Source organism: Sinocyclocheilus grahami, unplaced genomic scaffold (genome assembly GCF_001515645.1).
Source record: "Sinocyclocheilus grahami isolate Dianchi unplaced genomic scaffold, SAMN03320097.WGS_v1.1 scaffold473.1, whole genome shotgun sequence".
Taxonomy (NCBI): Eukaryota; Metazoa; Chordata; class Actinopteri; order Cypriniformes; family Cyprinidae; genus Sinocyclocheilus; species Sinocyclocheilus grahami.
Window position 1 is genome coordinate 2,196,601 of NW_015505652.1, and position 19,616 is coordinate 2,216,216.

The 19,616-nt window shown below is 35.5% G+C and overlaps 1 protein-coding gene across 1 annotated transcript in view; it reads left to right on the top strand.

Annotated features, from left to right (window-relative positions):
• Positions 1-5,775: 5,775 nt before the first annotated feature.
• The window catches only part of LOC107553432 (hemicentin-1-like), a 90,705-nt gene continuing 76,864 nt past the window's right edge, over positions 5,776-19,616 (top strand). Inside the window, exons 1-6 of the mRNA XM_016235621.1 lie at positions 5,776-5,818; positions 14,663-14,733; positions 17,067-17,225; positions 17,480-17,602; positions 18,375-18,546; positions 18,640-18,746. Coding sequence (XP_016091107.1) covers positions 5,776-5,818; positions 14,663-14,733; positions 17,067-17,225; positions 17,480-17,602; positions 18,375-18,546; positions 18,640-18,746 — 675 coding nt within the window. The remainder of the gene's footprint in view (positions 5,819-14,662; positions 14,734-17,066; positions 17,226-17,479; positions 17,603-18,374; positions 18,547-18,639; positions 18,747-19,616) is intronic.

Genomic DNA, 19,616 nt, shown 5'->3' on the forward strand with positions numbered 1-19,616 from the left:
TAGATAGATAGATAGATAGATAGATAGATAGATAGATAGATAGATAGATGGGAATGTGATTCATTGCCCCTTGAGTAAATTATAGTGCAATAGCAGCAAAACAAGTCAACATTGTATGGTACACAGGGTGGTGTAACACATTACATTAAATACAGAACTTCTGTGTCAGTTTACTATGGTTGCAGTAATGTCCTATTGTAGGTTGCATAAGATTGGAAAGTTTTTTGCAGAAGAGACACTCAGACAACTTTCTCTTGGGTTTGGCAGAGAACTGGTTTGCCTGGTTGTGTATCCAGTCCCCATTTGGCAATATTGCATTTCCCTTACTTCTCTCCATAAAAACAGCATTTATTGTAGTTGGCACCTCACTGCTGAAATTCCAAACTAGTTAGATATAAAGTTGGTTTAAAGTCAGTTTTTAGTCACGATTAGGTGAACACATTCTGTATCAGCTGTGTGCATATGTGTGTATTTGTCTGTACCAAAACAGAGTAAAATAGAATTAGAGTTAAACATTTGCAAGAATTTCAGATGCATGATTTATTCTTTTGATTGTACTTAAAACCCTCACAACAGATAGCATTAGTAATACCCAGTTAGAGCAGGTACGTGTTTGGTTGGCAAGGTAGTACACTCTTAAAAATAAAGGAGAAGAACCTTTTTGTCTAAATGGTTCCATAAAGAAACTTTAACATCTGAAGAACCTTTCTGTTTCACAAAAGGTTCTTTGTGGCAAAAGAAGGTTCTTCAGAATATAAAAAGGTAAGAAAGAGATGGTTCTTTAAAGAACCTTTGACTGAATGGTTCTTTGTGGAACCAAAAATTGTTCTTCTATGGCATCGCTGTGAAGAACCTTTTGAAGCACCTTTATTTTTAAGAGTTTAGTAATGTGTAGCTGGTACAATTTCTGCTTTGGTCATTTTTTCCTACCATTGTGTGTATTTGATCTTTAGCATCAACAGCACAGACAGTGCTGGTGTTGGGCCCTGATTCAAACCCGCAACCAGCAGATGAGTGGGCATATCCAACATAAACATCCTGCCTCCATACCATCAGCTCAAGCCAAAGAAGACTCATAATCAACACACCTGTGTCAACATAGAAAAAGAGGACAGTTTGAGAGAGTTAATTATCAGTCAGTTCCAGTAATCCAGTACGCAAAGATGAGACTTTTATCATGTCAAGGGTGTGACTGTTGGAATTTCAATGTTTACTGACATTAAAATGTAATTCAGTAGATTCTTGTTTTGAGCTGCATTAATTTTGTTTCATTCATTAGTCAGTGGTGGTATATATTTTAGCTAATGCATGCTGGATTAATTTGTAAATAAATATATAATAAACATTAAATGATGGAAATATTATCATTAAAAATGTCTCTTCGTATTATGTAGCCTTTGCAATTGCATAATTTTTAACAAAGGTTCATAGGAGTTTGTGATGCTACTTTTGCATGTTACATGGCGCACTCTAGTGGACAAATTATTATTATTATTATTTTTTTTTTTTAAGTAGGGAGTTGTGTTGGTTGGGAGGGTGCGTGGGAGAATAAGTCACCCCTTGTAATCACTCAAGCCCTTAACAGCTCTGCTTTGAGCTACCATTAACATGGAGATTGAAGTTTCGATTAGTATTGACTTGGACTAATGGACCAAAGTCCAAAGGAAATTGGGTGCTAATTGGGTTTCCAAACAATCTTTTTACTCTTTCCGTTTAGCAGTTGGAAAGTATCAGGTGACAGGTGGTTCAAGGAAGGGCATGGACTGAATTAAGAGAATATCCTGACCTTGGTTTTAAAGCGATCCCAGTTTGAAGGAACAGCATACATGATTTAAAACTCTGTTAAATAAGTAGATTAAATAATGCTTTAAACAAAAATGCATAAGTTGGGAGAAAGAATGGAGAGAAGGCCCTTATACTAAGTATTTCAATTTTGAAGGTAGAAACATTTAAACGGGCGTTGCCATTTAGAGTAAGGATTTTATCATTATGATCGTACTGCAAAACACTTTGAAATGTTAAAATAATTGCTCTGGTGACATCTGGTGTTGTAAAATATATTTTCTTCTCATTTACGTCAACATGGGACTGAATTAATGGCAAACCACTGTAATCCCTTGCGTCTTTTTCCAAATGACTTAATATTAACATCTCATCAGCCCAAATGGCATTTATGTGTTGTGGTCTGACAGACGGCCATGTTCATTAATTCTTCTACCATGAATTTCTGTCTATTTGGCTCCTCTTTTCCACAGTCTTCCAAATTTTTTTTTTTTACTACATTAGGCCTACTCACAAAAATCTGCTGACCCTGATACAAATTCTTAAAAGCTTACAAGCAAACTTAACTGACTTTAACATTTTACATAAAAAACGAACCGCCAACAAAAATACATCATGTAATTATTTAAGGGGTGACATTTCACAATGACATTGCCCCTTCTTTACCGGACACCTTTATTTTTGTTGGCATGTAATGTTGTAGAAAAGACAATAATCTCAGCTTCTGTAGCCTACCGTTAGGTGGTGGTAAAAGAACAAAAACTCAAACGACAGAGCTCTGCTTGAACTGTGTCTGTATGTGTGAGCGAGGTAAATCCTATGTTGTGGGGACCAAATGTTCCCTACAAGGATACTAAAACCTGAATTATTTTACCTTGTGGGAACATTTGGGGGGAAATATCTTATAAATCATTCTAGAAGTTTTCTTTTCTTTTTCTTTTTTTCTTCTTTTTTTCAAAATGTAAAAATGCAGAAAGGTTACTGTAAGTTGTAGAGATTTTAGGGGATATAATATACAGTTTGTACAGCATAAAAATCATTATTATGTCTGTGGAAACTCCCCATAAACCTAACATGTGTGTGAAGTCCAAGGAAACTGAATTTTAATTCGTATTATTTTTACTTTTATTTATTGTTTTAACGTTTTAAATATATTTTATTGCCTTATAGTGTTTATTTGTTTATTAATGTGTAATAGTGTCCAAGACAATTTAACACCAAACTAGACCATGATTTTACTTTATATTATGAATACATATTTCAGAGGAAATGTTGTTTTTTCTTGATTTAAGCATAAATCTAATGCAATTTGGTTTATTCTTAAAACAAGAAAAAAAGAACATTTAATCAAGGGTTTAAGAAAAATGAATTATATATTCTCTGTTACACTATTTTTCTTGGTAAGAAAATGTATTTTGTTTTAAGGATGTTTACAGATGTATCTCATCTTAAAGAGGGACTTGTTGCCAGAAACATGACAAATCTGTTAGTTTGCTGAGAGCTGCTTCATGCTGAAGTGTCTCACACCTACAGGAGATATCAAAGCATTGTTTGTAGTGCCCAGATGTTCTGTGCGCTGAATTCACTGTCATTATCATTCCGTCTATCCAGGCGGAACAAGCTTGGAAGCATTTGAATGCCTGCTAGTGCATCCTTTTTCCATGGTAGGTACTTTACTGACTGTACATGACAGTTAGAGTACTCTAACGACTCTAATAATTTGGTATTTTTTGAGTAGACATGGGTTAAGAGTCAATATGTTGCATGTAACTTTAATACATTTAGATTTGTCTAATGTATACCTGATATACTGAATAATGATATGAGGACCTGAATATTGAATGTCAGACTCAATTTTTTGGGGCAAAGACTTTGAACACGGTGGAGTTTTGGCTTTGTAATTAGTTCAAGTACAAGGGCAAGTTCACTCCTCTAATCTACAAAAGCTGAAACAAGATGATGGCATACAAATGATAAAATTGCAGGGTAAGCAACTTCTTGTGGTAGTAAGGATGAAAAACTATGCATCTAAACTCTTCAAACGCCTTCGAAGAGTGAGAGAGAGTCTCAAAAGAAAGTATCGTCTCAAGAGATGTTAAGCCTCCCCCTTCTTCGTTCCCAACCTTAATCTGACCTAAAGTGTCCAAACGCAATATGCCAAATACATTTTCCATCCACTCCTTGGGGTGCTCAGGAATTTCTTTCAAGATGCATGCTGTATCTGGTTATTGCTTCAGAATGCGCTGTCCACTGTAACTAAACCGAAAGATTTGCAACACAAAAGAAGACTTTTACAGAGGGAGAAGGAAATCAAGATTGTTCCAGATGTGTGCAATCATGTACTGAATTCGGGCTGTCGCCTATTTGTTTGCATTATTGTAGATCGTTTTATGAAGCCTTGCAGATGCGAGATGCAGCCAAAGGAGTGGAATATGCATTATTTAGGCAACACACATGTCAAGAAATTGTCAATCTGCGTCTGGCTTTTTGGATAGTGTTCATGTGTTTTATTGCATAAATCAAAGAAAAACCCTGCTCTCAGGAAAGGAAGGACTAGATCAAACTGTGAACAGATTTGAATCCATTTCAATTTGTTTTAATTTAGATCATTTAGCATACTTGGCTTCAGATTCAACCAAATTTATCAAAGAATTTCTGTAGCAAATTGATATCTAACTAATCATCAGTTATTTGCGATGATTTAGAATAGTAAAGAAAAATGCCTTTTGAGTTTTCCTACTTTATTAATTTTTTTATTACCCATCTAACCCAAGTAAACAGATAAAAACGGTTAGCTGAGTTCTTTTTGGAGAATCGGTTTGGTTCATTCAGACTGTACTGGTAGATAAATGCATGCATAGAGACTAACTATTTTAATCCTCTGGTAACTCTTCGACTGCGACCTGGAAGAGGAAATAGAAAGTCCCTTTGGGCACTGAATAAGGGTTAATAGCCAGTGGAGGCTTCAATGAATTTCAGATGTCCAGAGATCTTTTAAAGAGCAGTTGGCCCATAGAGCAGTGTGTGGCCACAGGCTCCCTGTGCTACTGCTTTCCTAAGACTCCAGTGATGTACTTCCCACACACACATGCATGCATACTCAAATACACACACACAGGCCTGTAAATATGACCCCCTGTTATCCAGTTCCTGAACTTGGATGTGTTTAAATGTGTGTGATTTTGGGCATAGAAACACTATTACTTAGAGCAGGCTGAGTTTGGAAACTATATTTCTCACACAATTTTCAAGGTTTTTGCTCTTTATTAGTACTGTTTATATTATTTTGTGCACGCTTTGATTCTGTCCAAATATTGGCTTCTGGACAGGCTTTAGGGAACTGGAGAATTGTAGAGACGAACAGGAAGACTTCTTCAGTTCATTCTTGTCATCCTAAAACTGTCAGGAAAAGCTGTGACAAATGATATAAACTTCAGACAGAGAATAAGCAGAATTGGTATTCTTAAGAGACCATTACTACTCTGACTGAATTTTCCAGGTTCCTGAAGATCTTGATGATAGCAGCTGGATGGATATGAATATCAGTCAGCTTTCCAAAGCAAATAGTTCCCTTTGTCTTTCTGTAGTCAATGAAAAAAAGTTCCCTTATTTTTGTATGATATTTATCTTGCTCTTTCTACATCCCGTCACAGTTTCAAATGGCTGAACCTACCAAATAGTTTGACAGCCTGCTTTGTAAATGAACATTGACATGCTTAAAACTTGTTGATGTCTTTGGAGCTATAATCACCTTAACATTTTTAAGGAGCGTTTTATCCTTCTTCACTCTGATTGGTCGCATCTGCTCCCTATAGTTAGACCTTTTACCAAAGTGCTCAAAACGGGATAGAAGGAATATTGATGCTTTCAATGCTTTTAACATTTTCAAAGCTCATTGCTTAACTAAACAGCTCTTTGACCCTTTTGCTGCTTGTCCTCTGAAGCTGCATTCATCTCGGAATACCCCTAGATTACAAGGGGATTGGCGTGAACATGGCCCGTAATGATGCCATTAGGCAGGAATTTGTGACAGTGGGTGGGGTGGGTTATAGGGTTTCAGAGTACGGTGGAGTATGGTATAATTCTTCTGTTTCATCTCTTTAATGACGAGGAGAGAATAATATAACACTCTTTAATTTGAGAACAGTGCATGCACTGATTCCAGTGCCTAAGGTGTTACACAAAGAGCCATTTTCCAAAAAGTGCTACTGTACCCAGTAGTTACTGTAAGCGCTTACCTTATATTTATGTGGGGATTCATGACATATATCAAAAATGTGTTTTTTTTGTAGGGGTGGGGGGAAATTAAACCTTTTATTTGGTAAGGATACATTAAATTGATCAAAATTAACAAAATTGTTACCAAAAAAACTGTTTTCAACAGAAAATAATAAGAAATGTTTCTTGAGCACAAAAATAGCATATTAGAATGATTTCTGAATGATCATGCCACACCAAAGACTGGCTGCTGAAAATTCAGTTCAATGTAATAAATTACATTTATGTTAAAACAACTATTTTTAATTGTATTAATATTCCACTATATAGTTTTACTGTTTTTCTTTTTTTGCCTAAATAATTGCAGCCTTGATGACGAATATAAGAGACTTAAATATTTAGTAAAAAAAAATCTTACTGACCCCAAACTTTTTAACAGGAGTAAACTTACAAGTATTATGAACAATTTGCTGCAGTTCTTGGGATTCTAGCTAGATTCTTACCACCAGAATTGTACTCTTTACTTCTGCTCACCAAGCCTGCATTTATTTGATCCAAAATACAACAAAAGCAGTTAATATAGTGAAATATGTTTTTCTATTTAAAATTACTGCTTTCTATTTGAATATATTTTAAAATGTAATTTATTCCTATGATTTCAAAGCTTTTTTTAGCATCATTACTCCAGTCACATGATCCTTCAGAAATCATTCTAATATTCTGATTTGCTGCTCAAAAAACATTTATTATTATTATTATTATGTTGAAAACAGCGGAGTGGAATTTTTTTTAGGTTTCTTTGATGAATAGAAAGTTCAAAAGAAGAGCATTTATCTGAAATAGAAATCTTTTGTAACATTATAAATGTCTTTAACATCACTCTTGGTCAATTTAAAGCATCCTTGCTAAATAAAAGTTCTTTTAAGTGCGTTTCTGATAGGATTAATTATTTGAATGACATTTGAGTGACTGTTACCATACTTGAGGACATTGGTGATTTCATGTACTAATCTGGATGGGGTTAGGATCTCTGTAATTATTACTTATTGTGGTTGACCTATATAGCGCCAAGGCCTATATTGCATTGGCTGAAACATTTTTCAACTTTAAATTATGCTGTGCTATATCCAGTTTGCCACTAAGTCATAGTCTTTGCATAGTGTATGTAAAATTAGCATTGCCTGGTCTTTATTTGTGAAAAAAATTATTTCCAGTTTGCACAGACTTACCAGACTTATTAAGTGTATGGTTGGTTACAGTGTTTGCTTCCATTTTATTCATTTCTTTATTTTAGAAAATATCATCACAACAATATATTTTTTATTATTGTAGTAAATATTAAGTAAAATAAATTTTAATTTAATTGCAGCATCCTTATAATAATGTAATGAAATAATGTAATATCATATGTATTAGCTTTATTTCGGCTACCCTGCACTCTAAGACATCAATATATTTAACATTAAAAACCAACAGTAAATCAGTTGATCGAGTGTCTGTTGCTTGGATGAATGCATCACATAACCCAATGAAATAAACCAAGTCCTATATATATATAGAAATAAAATAGAATTATGCAATTATGAATATAATTAAATGAAAATTTAATTAAGATCAGTATTATTCCTGATGATGCATCTATAATGAACATTCTGAGGAGCCCATAATCAGGTTATATATTCAGTTGTCTGTTTTCATTGGATGAGAAGCCAGCAATACCTGCAGCACCAAATTTCTTTTTGCTTTTTTTAACCGAGAAAGTTGGGAAAATGGTCCAAATCTATAATGTAACGGAACAAGACATTTAGCTTTAGTTACAGTTCTACAAAGGTCAAAATAAATGAGAAGCGAAAAACTAATATACACAATCACAGACAGTCCTAAATCAAGCCATGGTTCAATTTCTCTTTAAATGAGCTAAAAAACAGCATGTAGGTTGTTTGGTAACTTTTATAGAGGCTGTGTGAGGGAAAACCCTGACATGTTCAATTTGTGATTATGTATGTGAAACACTTATTTACCTGACCTCCTCCTCTCGGAAAATGAGTCTCATCTGTATGAGATCTGACTTTATGCTCCGAGTGAAACAACATGGGTAGTTTACAGCAGACAACAGCTGAAGTGCTGTCAAGAAGTTCTTGTTATTAAATGTTTAAAATATTTTAATTAAATATTTGTTTTTACATTAATTCAAATTTCTCTTTTTCAGAGAAAAACTTTTTGAAATATTAGGAGTAGTAAGAGATTTCTTTTAAATAATTTTCGCCTTTTCACAGATTTGATTAGCTTTCATTTCTTTTTTCATCTCTCCCCTGCTCTCGATCCCTGATTTGCATTCCTATCTGGGTCTGTCTATTCCTGTCTTTCTTCATCCCTTTCTGTCTCCCCATTTTTTTTGTCTCTCAGGGGAGTCACCATCTCACTGCTGAAACATTTCCTGAGCGGCTGAAAAAACGCCAGTCAGCTCCCAGCTGGCATACCAGCATTTGCTGTGTCTGTGTTATGATCTCTGGTCTGATTTTTGGCTTTACAGAGCAAGCGATGGAGACCTTCTGACCTTCAGTTCAGGCTGTTCTTTAGAGGCCAGCCTGCTGAAAGTTTTGTGGTGTGAGCATGAGAGAAGTGTGAGGAAATGGATGGTTAGACTTAGTCCTCTCTGGGTTTGTGGTTTTGAGTGAGTGGAGCATGTGTGGTCGATGATTTGACCAATGGTGCTGGGTCTTTGTCTATAGGATATCTGAGACAATTAAACAAATGTACTCATTTGTTGTGTACTGAAAGAGTTTGTGTACTTTACATCTTATAAAGTGGTTCAGGACTGGATTGTTTTTTTAGTGGCCCTATTGGACTCATATGACTAATGAATAATGCTTTGCACCAATATACAGTTGGTTTCCATTAAATGGCTTTGTTTGAGTTACCATAAACAAATCCTCAAAGCTCATACTGTACCAAAACCGGATACAATTTTTTCTGTAAAACCGATGGTGCATTTGAGCTTTTCAGAGCTCTCATATTTTTACAAAACCTTGTGTAGCTGTATTATACAGATAGATATAGTTACTTTGGTCATACTTGTAAACCAGCAGCATTTAAATCATACAATTCAGCTAAATACAGTTATGGCATGAAAAAGTTATGGACTTGCAACCAGTGACTTGGCAAGGCTTAAAAACAAATGTACATCAACCAACGCTCTATATGTTAGGGCCAACAGTCTTACATCACACCCAATGTTTCTGGTTTTTAAATGATTGTATGTTGAGAGTAATGGAAGCCATATGTTACATACTGTAGCTGTATAGCATTCATATTGAGTAGCTGAGAAGAGTTGATTTATAGTTTGGCAGGTATTACTTAAGAAAGAACCAAGTAAGAAACTTAATTTTATCTATTTGTATTTTATTTTTTATTTTTATCCCATTTTTGCATATGATAACAAAACTGTCTGAAAAATGGGCTTTCTTCCTCTTACTTATCTCCTTTAAATATGGGACGTTGAATCAAATAGTCAGTAAAATGTCTTTGTAAGAAGTCTTATTCTCACAAAGGCTATTTTTTTCTGATTAAAAGTACTGTAGTTTAAAACAGTGATATTGTGGAATATTATTACAAATTAAATTGTATTACTACATTTTTTATGTAATTTATTCCTGTGATTGCAAAGCTGAATTTTCAGCAGCCATTACTCCAGTCTTCAGTGTCACATGATTCTTCAGAAATCATTCTATTAAGCTGGTTTAGTGCTCAAGAAACACTACCACCATTATAGTTGGATGATGACTGATTACAAGTCTCTCTGGGGGGAATAATAAATCCATATTAGAGTTAGAGTTATTTGATATTCAACCATTCAAGTTTTATATGCCCTTCTGTTCTGAGTATTTTAAGCTTTTTTGTTGTGCTGGTGGCAGCTGTAGTCGCATACTGAAGGAAACACTTTTTGGCTGTTTTATGGGGGCGCTGTCACATCACCAGCCATTCAGTGGTGTCAGTCAAACTTGGACACTCCTCCAGAGAGCTCATACTGGAAATCCTTAGTCTCACTTAGCCAGTGGAATATACACAATGCCAAACCAATCATGCTACTGGCCTAAATTAGAAACAGATTGGCTTTAGAGCCCTTACACTGTGTCTACACCGGACGCGACAGTTGTCGCGCTGCGCCGCAACAGCTAAAGTCTGTCTACACTGGATGCGACAAAGCGACCGTTGAAAATCATTTGAAATTTGTGTCAATACGTCATAAATAGAACACAGCAGCAGTTTTCTGTCGGGGATTTGTTTTGTCGTGCCGCGCCGCATCCAGTATAGACCGCATCACTGATTACAATGAGTTCTATAGTATTTTGTCGCACCGTGCCGCTCGCGTCCGTTGTAGACACGGTGTTAATCAAGTTTAACCCTTGCCTTCTGATGACATCAGCAAACTTGTCATTAACATACGTTTTGTAAGGATTCTTCTATGAAAGCTTCAGTGTCAGTGAAATTGTTATAAAATTTAATAAACATTCATGATCACATCTATATTAACAGTCCACAATACACACACACACACACACACACACAAATGCATTACAAAACCTTGCAATGTTCTTACTTACTTTTCCGACAGACTTTGGCACATTGTTGGTTTTCTGGTCAAGCATCCTGGTAGGTTTACAGCTGGTCTCAAACCAGATAGATATATTAATGACTCCAAACATACACTATTATCTGTTTTGGATAATTAATAACAGTTGACTCAAAACAGTAATATTACAATAATATTATGAAATGGAAAGTTCTGCCTTTAAATTTTGATTGGTAAACCACATTTGAAGGTAAATAAATGATAAACTGTATGCGTACCAATAACCACACATCAGTTATATTCTACATTAATGTGACAAGTTGCAGTGTTGCTCGATAAATTATATGGAGTGCACCACTTAATATAATAGCAAGTTTTTTCTCATATTGTTTGGGACACATCCCGCTTTTCTTTTCATGCCACTCCATGTTTCTCTGTCACCTTTATGGCACAATGCATTACAAAACCTTGCAATGTTCTTACTTACTTTTCCGACAGACTTTGGCACATTGTTGGTTTTCTGGTCAAGCATCCTGGTAGGTTTACAGCTGGTCTCAAACCAGATAGATATATTAATGACTCCAAACATACACTAATATCTGTTTTGGATAATTAATAACAGTTGACTCAAAACAGTAATATTACAATAATATTATGAAATGGAAAGTTCTGCCTTTAAATTTTGATTGGTAAACCACATTTGAAGGTAAATAAATGATAAACTGTATGCGTACCAATAACCACACATCAGTTATATTCTACATTAATGTGACAAGTTGCAGTGTTGCTCGATAAATTATATGGAGTGCACCACTTAATATAATAGCAAGTTTTTTCTCATATTGTTTGGGACACATCCCGCTTTTCTTTTCATGCCACTCCATGTTTCTCTGTCACCTTTATGGCACAACGAGTGTGGAGAGTTGCGATTCTATCCTGAACATTGGTTGTGGTGAAGTTGACCCTGCCAGAAGTTGGCCCTGGCTCATTGAACTGTTCTTTTTCATCAGTCATCTTTTTTTTCTTCCTTTCTTACAAAGGCTTACTGTTTTGGTAGTTTCCTGGCACGATGCTGAAGTAATTGAAATGATTATCCTGCATCAGTGAAATATTTCTGTTCCTAGAGGAGTCTGTGCAACATATTTGCTGTCAGCAAATGTTTTAATAAATTTTTTTGCTGTTATTTCCTCCACATGTTTAATAGTTCATGATGTTAATTCTGTTAGTAATTTAGTGTATTCGTTATGTTATTTTGTTATTCTTGGACTTGATTGCTATACCTACAATTTTATAAACATGGTCATAAAATGTCCATCTTGGATCTACCAGTGGAAAGACACGTAAAGGAGGAAGAATCCATTGTAACTGTTGTTGGAAATTTCTACTTAAAACTTCTATATGAACAACATTTAAAACATATTGAAAAAGGTGATCTCATAAAAGTACCAGAGCAATGAAACAGTCATTTCTACTATCTACACTGGCATCATTGTATTGTCATTGTGGTCAGTGCCCTGTAATAAATACAACATGTTTATCCCTGGAGCATAAACAGCATCTGATGCTCTTAATCGTTCATTTGCATAGTACATAGTGAGTTTGATTCAGAACCTCCTGATTGCTGGAATAAAAGGGATGAAAACAAATGTTCAGGGCTGCTAATATGATTGCTTCCACATCTAAATAAACTCTTTGGTCTTTGGCAGGAGAGATGTGGTGGAAGGTTAGTAACTTAACTTCCACAGTGGTTTCCCAGGCTTCATCCATCTCGTTTTAAGATTGTTCCTTAATTCTTAATTTAGACGGACAAGCTGAAGTGATTTGGCCTTTAGTGAAGAGAACAACTTATTTTTGAAAATGGGCTTTTAATAATAATAATAATGGAAAGCAGGGGGTATAGAGATAGCATTTCTAGAAATGTTAGTTTAATAGCCTCTCTTCTTAAGACATTTCTCTTGAGTCTTGCTTTTCAGATGTTCAAATGTAATCTGTCTAAGGTCAGAAAGTTGCAGAGCTGTTCTGTTACTCTCAATAAATGCAGATTTTTTTAATTGAGAAGGACATTCTAAAATTGAAACTTATGGAGCTTTCTATGTTTTCATAGTAGAGTAACATTTTTCCTCAAATGATCATGGAAAATGTGAATCCTCATTGTATGACCCCTTGAATGGTTTCAAATACTTAGTGTTTTAAAAGATCTGTCGTCATTATTCAGTGCTGACTGCAAGCATATGTCTATGTTCATGAGAAAACACTGTGACTTTCCGTCAATGATCTAAGCTGACCTAAAACCAGATAGCTCAAATAAATCACTTGCTTCCTCTTTTATTATCGTTCATTTTCTTCTATAAGGTTTTTACGCTTTTATTCACCATAATCATATAAGTTCATCATCTGTTGTCTGTCTTTCTCCTAAATGTCTTCCAATTTGATGATCATTATTTTTTTCTCCTTTTCAAAGTTGTTCTAATGCAACTGGCATTTAAGAGCCCTCGCAGCACTTCACCATTTCCCCCGTTTTTAATGTTTCCATGTGCTCTTTGCCCCAGCTTCCCTTAACTGTGATGCCACTTTTAGGTCAAAGGAGAGCTAAAGACGACCAGCGTCCAGGCTTCTAAGATAAAACCCCTTAATCGAGAGAAATGTCCCAGGACTTTGTAAACTTTTCCATTCATGAAAGCATTCACTTGAAGCCAGTTCAGCATGCAGAGCATGCAAAATTACTATCCTGTTAAACACAGTTTGAGCTTTGATCACCTAAATGTTCTTTTTCTGCACTTCAAGTTGTTTTCTATAGTGCCAAAATATCAGCGCTCTGAATCTGAATCTCTCTAGAGGAAGATTTTACAGTTCTGCAAGCATTTGTTTGTACAGTGTTTTCAAGAACTTACGTTAGACCATAAAGTTTTTCTTTGTTCACATAAACTGAAAGCAAACCATAGAAAATCAATTATACATTTTTATTTTCTGAAGATGGTAGTATATGCAAAAACAAAATAGACTTCAGAGGCACTTTAGATATGGGGAATGCATCAAAAGGATCTCAGAGTCTCTCTGGCACAGCCCCTATAATTTTTGGTGTCAAGAAATTTGTAGGTTTTGGATGCTACTGTACTTCCTGACTTTTGAATTGGCTCAAAGAGGATGTATTTGCTTACTGGTTTGGAAAAAGCTTCACTTTTATAGGCTAGTTGTTTGAAGTTCTCCCTCCTATTAACAAAATAATCATGATAATGGGACTATTTTGTTTGTATTAAATCTGTGTCTGATTGCAGTGTGTATGAATGGAGTGTTTGAGTTGTTACGTTTGGTACAATGTGTTGACTTGGCACTACTATAGTTATCTTGTATGCTTCCTTGGAAAGAAAGAACATGTTTAACAGTTTTACAGCTCATCAAACCTTGAACAAAGAAAGAAAGCTGGAAAGCAGAGACAACATGGCTTCAGAAACGGCACATGATGTCATTGGCCCATGCACACTGACACAGGCAACCGCAGCACAATGACCTCACGCCAGACTCTCCCACCGCTGACAGAAGAGCATACCTGAGTTATAAGGTCTTTCCTATTATGAAGGAGAACAGCTGATGGGAACATAATGAGAACAGGCTGTTTTTTAGGACAGAGCCACTGCCGGTTAGACCCAGCAGGTTTACTTACCACAGCATGCTATGCTAATTAATACAATACTTGGGCTGCACAATTAAACAAATTTAAATTTAAATTGTAATATTGCCTTGTCTGATTTACTGAAATATGGGGTGTCTGTACCTTATTCTGGCCCTGTTGCTCGAAATAAAGGCACAATATACACAACTCAATGTAATAGAAGGTTCAAATAAATAAAAAAAACACTCAGACTTTTTGCTTTCTAGGGCTCAGAAAACCTGGCACTAAACAGCAAGCTCCCTGTCATCCTAGTTCAACTGTGACCCTTGATCCTTGACATCCGCCACTGGCTGACACCATAAATATTTGGCATCTGAGTGGACAAAACAAAACCCATTCTAATCTTTCAATCTACGAGGTCATTTACCGTATTCCAACAGCTTATTTTTGCCTCTAACGGCATTTGTTGTTCTCTGCAGAGATTGGACCCATTACAATAACAACAGACCCCAAGAAGTTCCAGGATGAGCTGCGGGAGCTTTACGTCCAGGTGAGCTCATGTGCTTCACATTAGGTTTGTTGACATATTTGATCACAGGTCTATTTGAATCCATATTCAGTCCAAAAATGTGCTCAGAGTCTTAACAGCCAGAGAACAGTCACTCTGATAAAATATTCTTAAGTTATATATTTCCTATGAAAAATGAGTCTTTGCGCCCATGGGATAGTATCTTTGGTTTGTATTGCAGTATATCTGGTAGGTATGATTATTTGAATGAGCACCTTTGTGATTTGATTTAGATTTTACAATTTAGCAATGTATTTTTAGCACTGTCAAAGTTAACATTAATATTAATTAATATTATATTCATATTAAATATCTTTAATGCAATAATTTTCAACATATTTAACAAACTCTATTTCACTTACTGTTTTATAATATTTTCTAAATACTGACTGGAAGTCTTGAGAGTAGTTGTGATTTTATTGACAACCCTAGGTTTTAATTGTAAGAATATTTTTTTAATTAATCTTTACGGTTTTTATGTAAAATCCCCTAGTACAATAACAATACCAACACCAATTATTAATTTTATTAATTAGTCCAATTATGTAGTCTTTGTAATATCATGATTAATTAGTTTTTCTTTTTTTTCAATGCTGCTTTTTTGTTACAGAAATTGGCTACTGAAATAACAAGCAGATTCTTGGACTTCAAAATGTATACAAATTTGTATTTATTGCAAATCTAGCAAATGACAGATTATTTTCACTGGTGGTGATTTGCCATGTTAACAGTTTCACTTGGACACCTCATCAGAATGAAGTGTCCTCTGTGTGTTTCTCACTCTCAGCATCTGTCCCAGCTGTTTGGGCCAAAGCAGGGAAAATGCAGACACACTGATTAAGTGCAATTCTGTATTGGCACAAAGAATGTTTTTTCTTTTTTTTGTCTCAGAGGCAGAAGTTCAAGCAGAGCAGGATTTGGTCTAGTTTGTTTGGAGCTCATTGTAAGTGTGTGTTTGACTTGAAAGGGATAAATTATTCAAATCGCTGGTAATGTCTTTTCCAGTGTCCAGAGAACAACCTGCCCCTGGAAATGAACTACAAGAGTACATTCTGAGTACATTCTTAACCTTTCCTACAATCTTTCCTCTGTTTGATGTTTGGGTTTGCTATCCACTGTTGTATGTGTGTGTTTGGGTAAAGAACAGAGAAGCAAAGATCACTTGCTTCCAGATGTTTCATTCAGACACGTGCCCCCTGGAATGCATAATGAAGACAAGACATTTTGCCCTCCATGTGAGAAGAGGAAGACATACCTATATCACAAGATACTCTGATGTACACAAACATTTGAAAACGGTTTACTTTTATCCATGTCAGTTTAAAGGAAGACACATATCTAACAGAACTCTTGGAAGTCATCCATTTGGGTCCAAGATTGTGCTCCATGTTTCATTCCAAGGTCAACATCAGTTGCAGGCATGACTGACTCCCATGGCAGGCTTTACAGCATGCCGTACATTTCTACTTTCTTGATTAGGCCAAATCTACTGACCAGCTTGTTGCCCTTTCCAACTTTGTGCAATTAAGATAAATATCTGCCTTTGAGGAATCTGGATGTTCCATTGACAGTTGTGCTCATATTTATTTCAATTTATCTTGATTTATTTGTGTAGCATTTTTCCAAAGTTCCAAAGCAGCTGGACTGAAAAGAGGAGATAAATAAAGAAGATAAATGGAAAAGCAAAGAAAAATAGACAGTGAGCAAGCCAGGGGTAAGAGGAAATGCTGTAGCTAAAACAGTTGAGCATGGTGCTAGCAACATCAAGGTTTTGGCTTCAATCCCCAGGGAATGACAAAAATATAAACTGACAAAATATATACCTATAATAAAATATAAAGTTGCTTTAGATGAAAGTATCTGCCAAAATGTATGAATGTAAAGAGTGCCAGTAAAAAATATAAAGACATTTACAATGTTTTAAATAAGCAGCACAACTGTTTTCAGCATCGACAATAATATAAGAAATGTTTCTTGAGCACCAAATCAGCATTCTAGAAGGATATTTGAAAGATCATGTGAGACTGAAGACCAGAGTAATGGCTGCTGAAAATTCAGCTTTGTCATCATAGTAATAAATTACATTTTAAAATATCTTAAGGATAAAAAAATATATATATATTTTTGAGCATAAGAGACTTCTTTTATAAGCATTTAAATAGCTTACTGTTCTGAAACTTTTGAATGGTAGTGTACCAATAAAATCATGCTTTGCATCTTCTAGCATTAGAGAAAAGAAATAAAGCAACAGCCAGCTTTCTGTGTTTTTCATATAATGAACACTGTTTAATGACAAATCATTTTGTTTTTTTAAGGGAGGAGGAGATTGTCCAGAGATGAGCATTGGAGCAATCAAGATTGCCCTTGAAATCTCTCTACCAGGGTCCTACATTTACGTGTTTACGGATGCCCGATCAAAAGACTACAAGTTGACTCATGACGTTCTTCAGCTCATTCAGCAGAAACAGTCACAGGTAATTAAATAATTCACTCAATTTCCTGCAACACTTTAGTAGCATTAATAAAAGATCCGCCATGTTTTGATCTGTAAATGATGCCTTACATGCAGTGCTAGCGTGAACATTGTTATATTGCAGCACTTCTTTTTTTTTTTTTGCAAAGTCACTTTGGATAAAAGCAATTAAATGAATTAAATCAATGTGATGAAAATTTATCTGGACATTTAGAATTGTGTACCGGAATGATCATTATGTATGTGTGTGGGCAGGTGGTTTTTGTGTTGACTGGTGACTGTGATGACCGATCACATATAGGCTATAAGGTATATGAGGAGATCGCCTCGACCAGCTCAGGACAGGTTTTCCATCTGGACAAGAAACAAGTCAATGAGGTAAGATTATTTGGTGCTACTTGTTTGACCCAAAGAATATCATTCTACAGTTTCTTTGTTAACTTTCAGACAGTACCACACTGCTGCTGTTATATACTGTATGTCCAAGGACTAATAATGAAATAATAATGAAATGTCTTCATATCCTAGCTTCATTACCAGCCCAGATTTTTATCCACTAGACTACATCACCCCATGTATGATGACAGAGTGAGCAAATTAATAGAAAGACTGGAAATGATGATGGAAATGCTTGAGGTGCAGTGATGCAGTATGCTCTCGTTTGAAGGCTGTACTTTATTTGAGCATGGTAACATGGACATAAGTCCAGGATTCTGTTTTATAGCTCTCTGAAAACCAAGGATTTAGAAGAGTTCGCTCTTTTTAGATGTTCCAAGAAATTCCTATCAATCTTCATATGCGGTGAAGTTGTTGCTGCCTCAGAATTTTGATGTTAGTATCAAACGCAAACTAAATATTTGAGAAGACAAAAAAGAGTTTTTATTTGAGGTTGTAATTTCAAATGTTCATCAAAACACAGCTTCTCAAAATGTACAGTAATTTTCAAATCTCTTCCTCTTCCCTTTTTATATTTCTAGCCCTTTGCTATAGGTTTAAGTTTCTCTAAGCTTAACCTTTTGTTATTCTTGATGATCTTATATGTATATACATACATATACATATTATACATACATACACACACACACACATTATACATCCATCAATCATTTTGATGGACTTTGCTCATTTTTTTTAAATCTTTTGATTGCAGGTGTTGAAATGGGTAGAGGAGGCAGTGCAGTCTTCTAAGGTTCACTTGCTCTCGACTGATCATCAAAATGGGCTTTCAAACACTTGGCAGATCCCCTTTGACCCTAGCCTGAAGGAAGTTACTGTTGCTTTAAGCGGATCTGCACCAAATATTGAGATCCGAAATTCTCAGGGTAAGGAGAACATTGTCTGATTACAGTATTCCTAGAACTAACACATAGTGTAGACTGATATAGAACTGAAGCATGTACTTCTTTTGCTTCTAGGAAAACTTATCGGGATTAAGGAGGGTCTGTCTGAGCTCCTTCACATCCCTAACTCTGCCAAAGTCCTCAACCTCAAAGACCCAGCGCCAGGAATGTGGACCATAAAGGTGATGGACTAGTTTATCGTAGACCAAGATGCACATACACATTTGATAGGTCTTTTGTGTCAATGTTGATGATTTAACTGTAACTGGTGGCTTTCCAGAAAGGTAAAGTTATTGCTTTTAGTCTGTTTTGTCTCCTCAGAATAAGGACATATCGCAGAGTGATGGATAGGTACTAGGGATGTGCATCTCATGACTCAGGCCGGTACGATACGCATCTCGATGCATAGCCAACGATACGATACATTAAAGATACATATGAAGCAGCTACTGATGCGATGCGATGCGATACTATTCACCGCTGTTACGATGCAGTGCGATCCGATTTCGATTCGATTCAACACAATGCAATTCGATGCAATGGAGAAAATATGATCACTTTTAATGCCTCGAGGCCTGTTTCATAAAACAAGTTAACCAAATAAGCCAGGCTTATTTCAGTTATTCTGACTCATTGTCAAATGATTTGGTTCCATAAAGCAAATTTAACATAGGTCTAGATCAAGCTTAGTCGCTGTGGCAACTTGTGCTGGGAAACTGACCTGGTCTAAAGCAGGCTAACTGTCAGGCTAAGCTGAGCTCCTTTAACACTGACCAATAGGAACACAATGATATTACCACTGTCTCACATGGTATTAGTTGATGTTTTATTTGTAATTTTTAAAAAAAAATTTTTTTTTACAGTTTCTAGCCATGCAGCCTTTCTCTCTGGTTTTATGACAGCTGTACCTTTTATAGTTTGCAGAACAGATAGCAGAACATTGGAACATTACAATCTAAAATTGCTCTTTAAAGCATTAAAATAAACTAAATTAAATATTGAAAATAAATAATTAAGAAAATGACTACATTTTAACTGCTATAAGAAACACA